Source organism: Narcine bancroftii, chromosome 6 (assembly GCF_036971445.1).
Source record: "Narcine bancroftii isolate sNarBan1 chromosome 6, sNarBan1.hap1, whole genome shotgun sequence".
In the NCBI taxonomy this organism is placed as follows: Eukaryota; Metazoa; Chordata; class Chondrichthyes; order Torpediniformes; family Narcinidae; genus Narcine; species Narcine bancroftii.
In genome coordinates this window covers 164,813,390-164,827,636 of record NC_091474.1, presented here as the reverse complement: position 1 = coordinate 164,827,636, position 14,247 = coordinate 164,813,390, and the positions used below count along the sequence as shown (strand labels likewise).

General features: G+C 37.8%; 1 protein-coding gene across 1 annotated transcript in view; it reads right to left on the bottom strand.

Moving 5' to 3' along the window:
• The window catches only part of gtf3c2 (general transcription factor IIIC, polypeptide 2, beta), a 107,007-nt gene that overhangs the window by 65,523 nt on the left and 27,237 nt on the right, over positions 1–14,247 (bottom strand). The window contains exons 4-7 of the mRNA XM_069886577.1: positions 9,864–9,970; positions 5,725–5,802; positions 2,378–2,476; positions 1,666–1,893 (exon numbers count right to left, since the gene is read on the bottom strand). Coding sequence (XP_069742678.1) covers positions 1,666–1,893; positions 2,378–2,476; positions 5,725–5,802; positions 9,864–9,970 — 512 coding nt within the window. The remainder of the gene's footprint in view (positions 1–1,665; positions 1,894–2,377; positions 2,477–5,724; positions 5,803–9,863; positions 9,971–14,247) is intronic.

Here is a 14,247-nt window from a genome sequence, read left to right as displayed (position 1 = left end):
GTAGTTGAGGATTGGATGTTGAATTTCCCCAATATTCTAGAAACTGTACCATGACAGTATCTCACTAAAAGATTTTACATTAAAGAGCACAAAAGCTGTAAAACCACAAATCATTACTGTGGATCCCATTGATAGGATACAATATCATAAAGGGGTCGAGTAACCTATTTAAAACTGATATGGGTGCACCTACCTGCTAGAATGAAGGGCAACTAATTTGCCACTGAGTAAAAGATCTAAGCAACTCCTGACTGCATAAAGTCCCTTGTAATACTTCACAAACAGATTTTGATCAGTATTTATTATTGTAAAAAATGGGGCTCACTGACAACTTGCCAAACATATCATGCAGGATTTCCAGCAGCAGATATGTCCCATATCTGCATAGCATTGCCTATAATAATGAGGCCTTGAAAAGCAAGACAGAGAATGGCATTGCCCAAAAACCAGTCCAATGAATCGCATACATATGTTGCATTTATATAAAGGGGCAAAATTTCATCTCCCACAAAGGTAACAAGGGGCTTGAAATACAATATTTTAGGCAATGGCTTTTAGGACAGAGACAAGATGAAATTTCTTCACATAAGGAGTAGTGAAGTTTTGGGATCCTCCATCAAGAGAGAGCTGGACAAGCTTAGGCCAAAAAAGTCATTTTTTAAAATCCTTTTAATTAATTACAGCATGGTAACAGGCTATTTCAGCCCATGAGTCCATGCCATCCCATTAACCTACATCCCTGGTACATTTCGAACAGCGGGAGGAAACTGAAGCCCCCGGAGAAAACCCACGCAGACACACGGAGAACGTACAAACTCCTTACACACAGCGTGGGATTTGAACCCCGGCCCCGATCACTGGCGATGTAACAGCGTTGCTCTAATTGCTATGCGAACTGAGATATTACAAGAACCAAAGAAAACAGTGCCATGAAAATGGTTCTGAAGCAAAAGATCTGTTATGATCACACTGAACAGCAGAGCAGGCACAGGAGATTGAATGGCTACTTTCCATCTTTTATCTATGCTCGTTTATAATTAAATGGAAGAAAAAAGCTAATGGTGTCTATGAAGCGATAGTAATATCCTAAAATGTGGAAAAAAAATCAAAATCATCAAGCAATTTTCACTTAACAGTAAAAGCATCTTCTGGTAGTTGCCGTCTTATTGATACCCCAATAAAAATGTGATTTGTTACATTCACTCTTGACAAATCCAAACCAAACTGACATTTTTTTTTAAAACTTAATTCTCACTGCACAGCAGAAGCCTATGATTTCTGTTAAAAACAAGCAACCTGTCTGGGTGAATTTGTGAACTTCATTCAAAATTAAAGAATGTTCCATTATTTCACCAGAGTGACCCTTCTACTTCTTTCAAAATAAAAAAAATACAAGCAATTTCATAGCAATCTAATAACCAATGACTTTGCCATTATTTGATTCTTCTAAAGATGGCTTATTGGTGAGAAATGTATGCAGTACCTCAAGAGTCACCAAACCAATACCTTAGACATTTTTCAAATTAATTGAAATATTCTTCCTCACATCGGCACCACTCATTATTTAATTGCCATAAATTGGAAGTGCAATAAAATTATTTGCTTTGTGCTGTTGCTTCTAACCACAATCTAAAAAGTCGGATTATTTTGTTGCTTACTGCTTACCATTTTTCCTGCTGAAGATCACCCAGTTGCCATATCTGAAGCAATGTTGGTTCTATATACTGGCACGTTAGTGTATGTCTATCGTCCATTCCTTTGTTGCAATAAATGGCTGCATATTGACAGGCAGCTGAACCCTCTGGGGTAGGACACCACTCTAGACACCACACTGGGCCACCTACAAAGAAGTTTACATCCCAGCGTTCTGTATGAGCAGGTAATGACTGGAATCTGCAAAATAAATAGCTATACAATAAGGCAACTGTAAAATTGTGATCAAATCATTCTGTTTTCTTCTATCAGATACCTCTAACACCAACAATTTTGCTAATTTTATTTTAATTCCGTTTTATTCAACAACTTGAAAGCATCTTTGAGCTTTAAAAGAGAAAATTATGAGTCATTAATCTCACTTCCCTTTTCAACAGAAACAAAGTGTGGGAAACAATGTGCACCATTTTCCTTGAAAATATACCAGTCCTTTAGTGAAGTTACCTTGACAGACTAATAGACCTCCATTCCATCCAAGGTCAAAGAGTTTTAGGGGAGGGTTGCAAAAATCCTCAAACATCAACCATATTACGTGAATATATGTGAAGTAGCTTGAAGTTCAAAACAATCTTCCAGACACAAGGATCATGATCAATAAGATTTTTTTTTAAATTTTGTTTTTCCAGCAGATCTAAATTGTTCACTTCATGAAAATCTTAGTTACCTGCTAAGGTTCTGAATTGTGAGGTCCTCTCGAAGACCTTCCCTTTTAACTTTAAAGAATGGTGAACGTGTTTCACTGGGCAAATATTTTACCGATTCACTAAAGGAAAAGAAAGAAGACATGCTGTAAGCCATGAGTAAACAGTGTCACTGAATACAATTTTTATGCCATCTAGAGGAATAAAAACAGAAAAACATAAGAATATAAATTAACACAATTAAACAATTAACACAAGAGTATTCAGAGGAATTTAGTTGTCCTTGCACATGAATCACTGAAAGGATATACAAGACAGCATGCAATTAATAAGACAAACATCATACTGGTATTTACTGCACAAAGAATTTAATACAAGGGTAATAACCACAAGGAGGTGGCACTGTTAGTGTAGCGATTTAGTGCAATGCTATTACAGCCCCAGGGACCCAAGTTCGAACTGCTGTAAGGATTTTGTACATTCTCCCATTATCCATATGAATTTTCTATGGGTGCTCCAGGTTCTTCCCATATTCCAAAGATATATAGGTTAGATTTTGGCAGTGCAGGCTCATGTACAGGGTCTATTACCGTGCCATACCTTTAAATTTAAATAAGCATGAAATGAAAACAGGACCCTGGTGAGCAGGCACTTTGAATACTGTCTAGCCAACTGATCTACCTACTAAAAGAAAAATACATTTACAGAATCAGAATTTATTGTCATGAACAAGTCATGAAATTCGGTGTTTTGCAACAGCATCATGGTGCAAACATTCATATAACTATCTTAAGACTTTACTGTATTAAAAAAAGTGCATAAAAAGTGATGCAGTGTCTTTGGTTCATTGATTATTCAGGAATCTGATGGCAGTGGGGAAGAAAGCTGTCCTTGGGCTGTTAAGTGCTCATCTTCAGGCTCCTGTACCTTTTTCCCGATGGTAGCAGATTGAAGAAGGCATGGCCTGGGGAGGTGGGGGGTCTTTGAGGATAGAGGCTGCTTTCTTAAGACACCGCCACATGTAAAAGAAAGTAAAGGTGGTGGTTGTCACATTCGAAACTCAACATGGAGGCTCCAGGACAAATCCTCAGAGATGTTGAACCCCAGGTATTTGAAGTTCTTGACTCTCTCCAAAACTGAGCCCTTGATGAGGACTGGATTGTGTTCTCCTGACTTCCTCCTGAAGTCCACAATCATCATCTTGGTTTTGCTGACATTGAGCGCAAGGTTATCGTCATTACACCATTCAACGAGTTGATCTATCTCCCTCCTATATGCTTTCTCATTGCCGTTTGTGATTCTACCGACAACTGTGGTGTCATTGGAAAACTTGGGAGATTGCATTGGAATTGTGCCTGGCAACACAGTCATGGGTGTATAATGAGTAGAGCAGTGGGCAGTACAACAGAAATTCCACAGATTAATTCCTGGAGTGAGTGAAATAATCCTAAAAGAGAAAGCAGGGTGGCTCTGTATTCTCTAGAATTATAAGGATGAAAGATGACTACATTGAGACATACAAAATACATGAGGTTTGACAGGGTAATTTAAGAAATGACATTCCTGCAGTGATTTCAATTTGAGAATTTGCAAGATAAAATACTTCCTAATTGGCATAACTAATATTTAATATGGGATATACATTTGAATGCAGACAGGAACACCTCAGGGCTGTGTGCTCAGCCCACTCCTGTTCATCCTACTGACCCAAGACTGCATTGCCAGATGCATCTCCAACAGTGTCATCAAGTTTGCAGATGATACAACAGTAGTTGGCCTCATCAGCAACAATGATCAGTCAAACTAAGAGGTGGAAAATATCATGATGTGGCACGAGAGTAACAACTCGAGTTTCAATTTGGACAAGACGAAGACAATGATCGTGGTCTTCAGGACCAGAAACGACCACCCACCCACCACTACACATCAATAAATTGGCAGTGGAGAGCACCATGTTCCTTGGAGTCTACTTGACTAGTGACCTATCATGGACACACATCTCCTTACTTGTTAGGAAGATGCAACTGCAACTACACTTCCTGAGAAGATTGAAGTGGCAAAGGCTACCAGGCACCATTAAGTCAATCTTCTATAGGAGCTCTATTGAGAACGTCCTGGCCAGCTGCATCAGTGTGGTACGATTGCTATAGAGATTTGGATCAGAGGACCATAAGAGTTGCAGAGTGCCCCTTCCCTGCCATTGATGTGATCTACCAGGATCAGAGTCTGAAGAGAGTGCACAAAATCATTGAGGACCCCTTCCACCCTGCACACAGCATCTTTCAGCCGCTCCTGTCAGGAAAGATGCAGGAGTATCAGAGCCAGCACCACCAGGCTGAGGAACAGCTTCTTCCCACAGGCAGCGAGAATGCTGAATGACCAAAGGAACTCCTCACACTGACCATCCAAGACTATCATATTCACAAAACAATATTTATTTATATGTATAAATTGATACTTGTCCTGCATATGTATTGTTTGTCTGTATGTGTGTTATGACTGGCTGTGTGTCTGCTTGTTTTGCACCGAGGACTGGAGAACGCTGTTTCATCAAGTTGTACATGTGCGATCACATGACAATGAATTTGACTTCTATCATAGTGAAAAAACCTTGAATTTATGATTGAAGACAAGTGTGAAACAATTAATTTACACGTGGAAACTGAAAAAGGAGACGTATCCTTCGGATGAACTTCAGAGTAAATTCAATAGAATTTCAGCTGAAGGGTATTTTGGTATACAAGGCATGATACATTAGATGTTAGAATCAAGGCATTGTGCCTTAAATGCTCGTGCTTCTGCCCAATAATGTAGGAGAAAGGTGGATTTGGGCTTGCCAAAACTATTGCACGTGCTCCTTCTCTCACAATAAGATTATTCCGATGTGACCAGGTGTTCCTTGCTACAGATCAGTAATTGCAAGACCCTTACAGAAACCAATGTAAGCACAATTTAAAAAATTTGGAGTCAATCTACCTCAATATCGAAACGACATCAGGACTAGAATCTGGGGACCCCATGCACACATGCTAGTACTTGTGGTGGAATGCACAATGATCTCAAATGGGTTAAAACTGACAAGTTTTATTTCAGTTATGCAGTACCTTGCCAAATCCCATTGATGATTCAGTTTTAGACATCAACCCTTGGAAATTTATACTGTACATTGGTTTTGGAAGGAATATAGCATCTCCTAATACATTTCCAAATCAAATATTATAACCCAGAAATAGTTTGAATGTGTAAGTAAATATACATTAACAAAACTCATTAATGAGACAGCAATGGCTCCCATTGCAAGTTATACTCTGATTTGGTAGCTACCTTATGGACAAAAACCTCCAGGTAAAAAAAGCAAATTTGCTCATACCTTTGAGAAAGAAAACTCCAGTCCTGTGTTAAAGGAATCCAATCTGGAAATACCCATGGGGAGTGATGCTCTTCTCGACTGTGAGCAAAATGAAACCACAAAAACTTATTGTTAGTTTAATCACTTTCTTTTATTATAAATCAATATACAGTATTATCAATTTAAGAAATAAAATTAGCTTGCGACGGGATTTAAAATTACAATGTTAAGGCTACCAGCTGAATCAAATCTTCTCCTCACCTAAAATTTTATTAAAAATGCTGAAGACACTCAAAAGTAAAGGTAATATTTAAGGGCAATGATACCTCATCAGAAATAGATGAAAGTTATGAAACTTAGAGAGGAATGGTCATTGACCTTTGTTTCCCTTTCCACACATGTTCTTTGACCTGTTGGGTATTTACAGCATTTTCTGTTATTGCTTTGGATTTCTTCTTCACCCAATCCTATTCTACTCACTACATCACAGCTTCTTCCCTTCAGTATAAGACTATACCCAGTTTTTAATCAATGAGCTCTTTTGAGTGTGATTAATCATATATTCAGCTGCTCTTCCAAAACTCCTATTACCTACCTTTTCTCAACTCTGGATGCCTCCAAATATTCTCATCCCCACCCCCCCCTCCCCCACCAAGTCCAAAAGCATACCCAAATTTTATCTTTGACCTCATTTTCCTTGGTTATATGCCAACTTTTAGTTTATGGCTATAACACACAACTCTCTCAGTTTCAGTTATATAATCATCATAAATTACTTTGGCCTTACAGTTATCTCAATAGTTCTGCTCAAAACAACTTAATTTTTTTTTACCCGACATGAATGGGAAGTTTAGGAATTTTAAGTAAACACAAGTCCAGAATACCTAGTCAATGGGAGAAACACATTCCATTGCTGGATGTTAATCTGCTCACAGCTTCCAGCACTTAGTTGGTAAAAGTGTGAAACACAAGTCTAATGAAAATTGCTATGGTTAAAAGTAGGTACTTTCCTCTTTTATTTGAGTTAATTCTGAAATCAGACGTATTTATAATAAGTACACTTTTTAAAAAAGTAATTTTACATTTTTAAGCAATTTTTCAGTGATCTGTAACAAAGGCATTCAGTCTATTTGACAGTTGGTACTTAACCAGCTTTCAAAACATTTTGGTGGTTAGAACATAAAGATAAAATCAGAAAGGCATAGCACTGCACCTGGCTAATTATCTGGCAACAGTTTCCTGGAGAAATAAAATGCGAGTTGGGGCCCACTCAGTGAAAAAGCAGATTGTTTGCTAATTGGTCTTATATTGAATAAGAAATATTCAATAAACTCTACTTGTGGCCAAAAATCAATCTATCCTCACCAACTAAACTATTACTCAACCATATTTAAATGTTATTTAAATAAATACAAGTCAAAACTTATATCATATTCAATATATTAACTTACTTCCACTGCCTGTTGTATCCTTAACTCAGTGCACCACTACTGAAAGGTCTTTGTGCTGACCTACACTGGAAGACCAAACCCAAACTTTTAATATATTATATTTTCCAGTCTGGTCCTCAAATCCTTCTATGACCTTTCTCAACAACCTCAAAAATGGAAGTTTTACATCAATAAAAGCTTAGTTATCTTGCATTTAGCTGACAAATAAATAGGAAAGACCTAACTGATACAGGAGACAGCACTTAGTGAGTGGTAAGTCAACATTCAGATGAAAGAAGCATTAGATTAAACATGATTGAGTATTTGCATAGCTTTTATTATAACTGTCAAAACTATACAAGATAAAGATGAGAAATATATGTTTCCATGACATTCAGGTCTAGTGACTATTCCAAGCAATCAACTTAATTTTTCTACATTTATGAGGAATATTAAAATGCAGTTATAAATACTGCGCTAAGTTCTGGCATGCACTGTAATTCATCTAGATTTCAAAATTGGTTCTGGTGCCTACATATATTTGACACACATGCACAAAGGCATCGGCGGCAGGGGGGGGGGGGGGGGCAGAAACTAATTTACAAAAATATACATTAAATTTCTATTAATCCATCACACTTGGAACATTGCTGGTACCACATATGCAGAATTTGCAAACTATTGGATATCTTCAACACTCTTTAATTCACATTTTCTTCTCAACATTGGACATTAGCATAATAGATTTTCCTCTTTTGTTGTTTCAAAGATGCACATGAACCAGTGCTCCAGCAGATTTGAAGGAATACAAGATATGGGGTATTACTGGGTTCAGAGAGAGCGTGAGAAACAGCAACCTGAGAGTCAGGTGCTGAACCATTAAGTTGCAGAATATTGGAACATCACAGAAATAGTCCATTTGAACTAATCAGTCTATGTAGTGTTAATGCTCAATTTAAGCTTCCTTTCCTCATCCAAATCTGGCAGAGTAATCCTCTATTCCCTTCATCCTCACATACTTGTCTACCACTCAATGGGTAAAGAATTCCCTTCTGAATTTCTTGCTGAGCATCTTACATTGATGACCTCCATCTAGGTTTCTCCCACCAACCCCCTCCCACCGTCCCAATGTGGAAGCATTCTCTCCAAACCCCCAAAACATTGTAAAGGTTTCAATTATGTAGCTCTTTTTATTTTTTAAAGAGAATTTCTTCTCCATTCTTTTACATCAGGGGTGGGCAATCTTTTACCATGCTTGGGCTGGATGGTGTGCCAGTGGTTGAACAGTGGGCTGCATAAATGAAATTAATAAATAAATAGATGGATGAATGAATAAATAGATAAATAGAATATGATGATGCATTTCATGTCAAGGAAGGAATCTTCAAATCTGGAAATGCAGGACAGGGGAGCAAGGAGAGGGGGGTAGCAACACTCCTCAGGGGAGGGGAGGGGGTGCTTTAAGGTCCATCTGAAAGCTTTGCCTGGCTCCACATTCACCGGTGGGTGAGTGGCCTGAGAGCAGGTGGCCTGAGAGCAGGTGGCCACTGACGCACAGTTTTTCTCAGGCCTAAGTGAGTTATTTTTCCAGGAGCAGAAAATGATTCAGTTGATGATAGATTTCCTGGTTATAACGATGTGGAGAGACGTCAGTGAACATTCTGCATGAACGTAGTCATTTTACTGCCTGATTCACAACCCTGAAGGAAAAACAGGCATCATTTATAAAGCCACAAAGTATTTCCTTTGCTGAAAGGATGTTTAATCCATGCGCACACTCTCCGGGGCCACCGATAACAAAGGTTGACAGTTTAGTGCAGCAAATGGTGTATATTGGAGTGGCTGAAGGTGATCGGGTGAACAGATTGGGTTGCAGGCCGGATAAATTTTGATCTGGCCGGCGGGCCAAAGGTTGCCCTACCCCTGTCCTACATCAATATAATATGGCAATCAGAACTGAATGCAGTATTTCAAGTGCATTCGAATCCAAATGTACTGCAAGTAGTTTTATCCTTTGAGAAGTAAGCCTATCAGATTACGTTTTCAAAATAGTAAGACCTTTTGCGATAGGTTCACTAGTACACAGGGATTCCTTTGTGCCTCATCTCCATTTGGACTTCCATTTTCCAAATAATGATTGACATTATCATTCTTCCTTCCCAAAGGTGCTATATTGGAACTTTTGACCATTTCACAAAGTTTATTAATGTCCTCCTTCAATTTGATGCAGTCATATTATCATCCAATTTGATATCATTTAAAATATTTAGAAAGTGTGAGATATTACGTTGTGCATATGTAGTCACTGATGGCTGGAACAATTCCGATAGATGCAGGCTTTCACAAGGTATGTAAAACCTACTTCGACATAAATGAAAGGCAACAAGTCTAATCTGTATGTCATTATGAAATCCAGAAAATAAATTCTTCTAAGGATTTTTACTTATCCATGATCCCAAACACAACCACCCAACTTCAGACATCCTTCAAGGCACATATGTCCTAGCCCTGGATGAAGCAGAGGACTAGCAGGATTCAAACTCCAGAATATCTCACACACACAGATGTGTGAAATACAATTGCTGTTCCAACATGAAGCATAAAAGTTTGCACATGCCTTCCAAATATAATGTATAATTGAAATATAAAATGTAAACATAACATTGCCTACACTTAAACAATTTATTTATTTCCAGATTATTTTTCTCACTTTAAAGTTCTGAGACTTACTGCTTTATTGTAATTGTTGTGGCTTCCCATACCGGTACCATTATATTATTAGGTAGACCATTTGCAAAATTTCCATACAATCGCCGTTTTGCACTACGAGATTGTTTCTGAAAAATAAATACATAATAGTTATTTCATTATAAATATGTCATTCTATTAAATTTAGTATTCAAGCCAAATTCTAAAATTCATCAATTTTTAAAATAAACAGAAAACGTTACCTTGGCCTGTCCTTAGCATGATGTATTGACAATATTATACTGCATTGACCTCTTTGACCCCCGGCATTTTTAAAGGGACTCTTTGAGGTGAGTGAACGTTAACAATGTATGATACATGTAACTCAATATATGATCAACATGAATTACTCAGCTACATCAAATGGATCCATGCATCATAATTCATGCATTCAGGTTATCAATTTGCATACATGTAGGTAAAAATGAATCAAACTCTTTTATGAACCTGATCATGAACAAAGCAAAGACAACTTTGTCCTTGCATTCAAAGGAGTTCAAAAAAATAATTTGAACTTAAGAGTTGTGCCTGAAGTTGATCAGCAGATATTGTATCACAAACTATTCTTCTCACTTAATACATCAAAGAGAAATCTTAAAACAAAATCAAACAACTAGTAAATAGTTACGAGGAACTACATGAAGAAAATAATGTCTCAACTAACTAAAAAAAAGGATCCTTTTTCACTCCAGTAGTGAGGAAACAGTGCTGAATCATTTGGTTTTTCTAAAATAGCAAGAAACTATTGTTCAAAGGAACAGCATCTTTGTCATTTTTCTCCAGATACCTAAAAAAAGAGTGACCGTCTTATTAGCAGTCTGGATTGCTTTAAAGTAATTATGGCAAATTGTGCAATTTCATTCCTTGCATCTGGAAGCTAACAAGCTAGTAAAGGAGAAAAACATGCTTACCACAAGCTGCTAGACAATTAATAAAAAATATAGTCACTAATTTCCCTAATGCAAGGAAATCTGGTACCAATATTTTATCTGATCCACCTAGGCACCAGGTCACAAATGATATAATTTAATTTGAATGATATAAATGATATAATTTAATTCTAGAGGCATTCAATTTCTATCCCATAATTAAGGCAGACTTTTTAAATTTATTTTTTAAATTTAGACATACACCACAGTAACAGGCCCTTTCATCCTAAGGCCCCGTGTCACCCAATTAACCTACAACCCTGGAACATTTTGAAAGGTGGAAGACGACCAGAGTCGCTAGGGAAAACCTATGCAGACATGGGGAGAACTTGTAAGCACCTTACTTTCAGCGTGGGATTCAAACCCCGGTCGTGAAAGCTGGCACTATAACAGCTTTGTACTAACCTCTACACTAACCGTGCCACCCTTGTGCACCAGGTACTCTTTGTCTTCTCCATGTTTGATCAAAGATAATAGGTTATATTATTCTTTCCCATGTAGATCTTTAGAAAATGAACTTTAATGCACATCACTTTTAAAATAGACAATATCCATTGGAAAGGGATATTGATAAATATTTGATTCTTACCTGTCAGTGTAACTCTTCTCCCTCAAGATTCATCTGGTATTCCCTCAAGGTACATTTTATATTATTCATCTGCTCCCTGTAATACCAAGCTCTATATTCTCAGCAAACTCTGAAGAGCATTTCTACTGTATTACTTTCTTTGTCACAACTTTACATTTGATGGCAGATAATCCACAAGTTAATACTTGCAGCAAAGTGATGGGCAACAATCATCTTCAAAATAAGAGCCCAACAACCTAGACAGACAACTATGCTAGTTTTTCCATTGTCACTGGGTCTAATTTCTACAACATGCAAAGATGTTGACACTAACATAGTTGGCAAACAGCCCATTTTGGACCTGGCTAGTTGTGTTCAGTGAAACATGTGGTTTGGAAGCTAAGTTGTAGTGTGATGGTAGTCAAGCATGTTAACAGTGGTTAATGATGATATTTTTTCTTACCATTAGAAAGAACTAAAGTTTTATTAAAAACAACAGTAGTCAAGGTCTGGATGTAGTTTGCAAAGTTCTTGATTAAATAATGTAATCATAACTTCTGCAAAAGCTCTCTATATAAAAATAAATGCTTGTAGAGGTAGATGTTAGAGTTCTGCTGGCAGTGAAGGCTACTGCACTCTCCATGATTTTGTTAATAAACTCCAAGAGAATCTCATAGTCTCCATCTTTTTCTTTTGGCAGCAAGATTCCTATTAAAACAGTATCTGAAAAAATGGAAATTGAACTCCATAGCAACTGTTCTAACAGAAAGGGAATAGTGCCCGATATTTATAAGAAACTGCCCTAGCTGAAAGGGAACAGTGCCTGGAATATCCCTAAAGGGAGGGATCGCTTGAAATATACTTGCAGTAAATGATTTAATTAAAATGTCTTAAGAATATATAACTTTTTTCCACTAATGGTGAGTGTATGTTTTTTTTTGAAAAATTAAAGTGGGGCCTTGGGAAAAGTTTGAAAAACCACTGCTTCCTTGAGCAGATTTTCACTGAAAATCAGTCAGGATTTTGAAAATATTTGGTATGCACAAGTGTTCTTTTTGAATATTGAAACTAATACAAATTAGTTTAAAAACTACATACATGAATAGATATTATGTACATGTATTTCTTAATATTTACAAATTTTTTAAAAACAAAATATGCATTTAAGAGTAAAACGTATGTAATTTTTTTCATGTTTTGCATCTGATGTTTATAATATGCGGCTCTTACATTAAGCGAGTTTGGCCTTCCATGCTCTAAGGCAGGGGTGTCAAACTCAAATTCACAGAGGGGCAAAATTAAAAACCTGGACTAGGTCGTGGGCCAAACTAAATATTTATTGAAAATTTTCAACAACATCTGCATGTTTTCTCTTCTTTCAACATATGTAATGTTAAACTACTTCTTATTAAAATAAATGTTTAATAATAGTTTTGGTTAAACTCTTTCCAGAAGAAGCATTAACAAATGAGAAATAAAATATTCAATAAATAATATTTCTCTATAGCCTTTAAGCTCCTTTTAAATGTTTTTTTTTTCACAAGCCAACAAGTCAAAAAAATAACAACTTGCTTCAATGAAAATCCAATCTTTCAATTATGAACAGTCCAAAGTTAACCAAAGAAAATATGAATCCAAGCTTAGCTTGCTACACTGTGATTTACTCTGATGCACCTGGGTCTAAACCAGATACTTGGCATCTTTTCCTCTCATCAAACTGTAGGGTCAGAGTTTCCCTCCCACCTGTCTCGAAAGGTCCTGTTTTCTGTCTTTCGTTTGGCCATTTTTCGTAAGGGGTTTATTACATGTGAGTTGGGCGACAGGTCGCAGATGCTAATGAAAGTAAACAGAGGAGGTGGGGGCAATTAGCGGGCTGATGCCAACTCATTTGCAAAGCATTCTGGGATTTGTAGTATTAGCTGTGCATGCGCTATACTGGCGCGGCGGCCAGCGGGCTAGCTCTAATACATATTTGATATGATCTTGCGGGCCAAATATAATTATATCACGGGCCAAATTTGGCCCGCGGGCCTGAGTTTGACATGTGTGCTCTAAGGCATCAGAAAAATAAAAATGCAGGACATACCCCTCATCCTATTTTGATAGGATGACCTTTAACAACAGGCACAAAACTTAGTAATCTGGTTGACCGGTTTGAGTTCTGTGTGCCCGATGGAGATGTGGGGGGGCTGGTAGTCATGGTGGGGAGCTGGCTGATGGAGGACCTCAGTTTTCTTCAGGCTGACTTCCAGGCCAAACATTTTGGCAGTTTCCGCAAAACAAGACGTCAAGCGCTGAAGAGCTGGCTCTGAATGAGCAACTAAAGCGGCATCGTCTGCAAAGAGTAGTTCACGGACAAGTTGCTCTTGTGTCTTGGTGTGAGCTTGCAGGCGCCTCAGATTGAAGAGACTGCCATCCGTGCGGTACCGGATGTAAACAGCGTCTTCATTTTTGAGGTCTTTCATGGCTTGTTTCAGCATCATGCTGAAGAAGATTGAAAAGAGGGTTGGTGCGAGAACGCAGCCTTGCTTCACACCATTGTTAATGGAGAAGGGTTCAGAGAGCTCATTGCTGTATCTGACCCGACCTTGTTGGTTTTCGTGCAGTTGGATAACCATGTTGAGGAAATTTGGGGGGCATCCGAGGCGCTCTAGTATTTGCCGAAGCCCTTTCCTACTCACGGTGTCGAAGGCTTTGGTGAGGTCAACAAAGGTGATGTAGAGTCCTTTGTTTTGTTCTCTGCACTCTTCTTGGAGCTGTCTGAGGGCAAAGACCATGTCAGTAGTTCCTCTGTTTGCGCGAAAGCCGCACTGTGATTCTGGGAGAACATTTTCGGCGACACTAGGTATCATTCTATTTAGGAGAATCC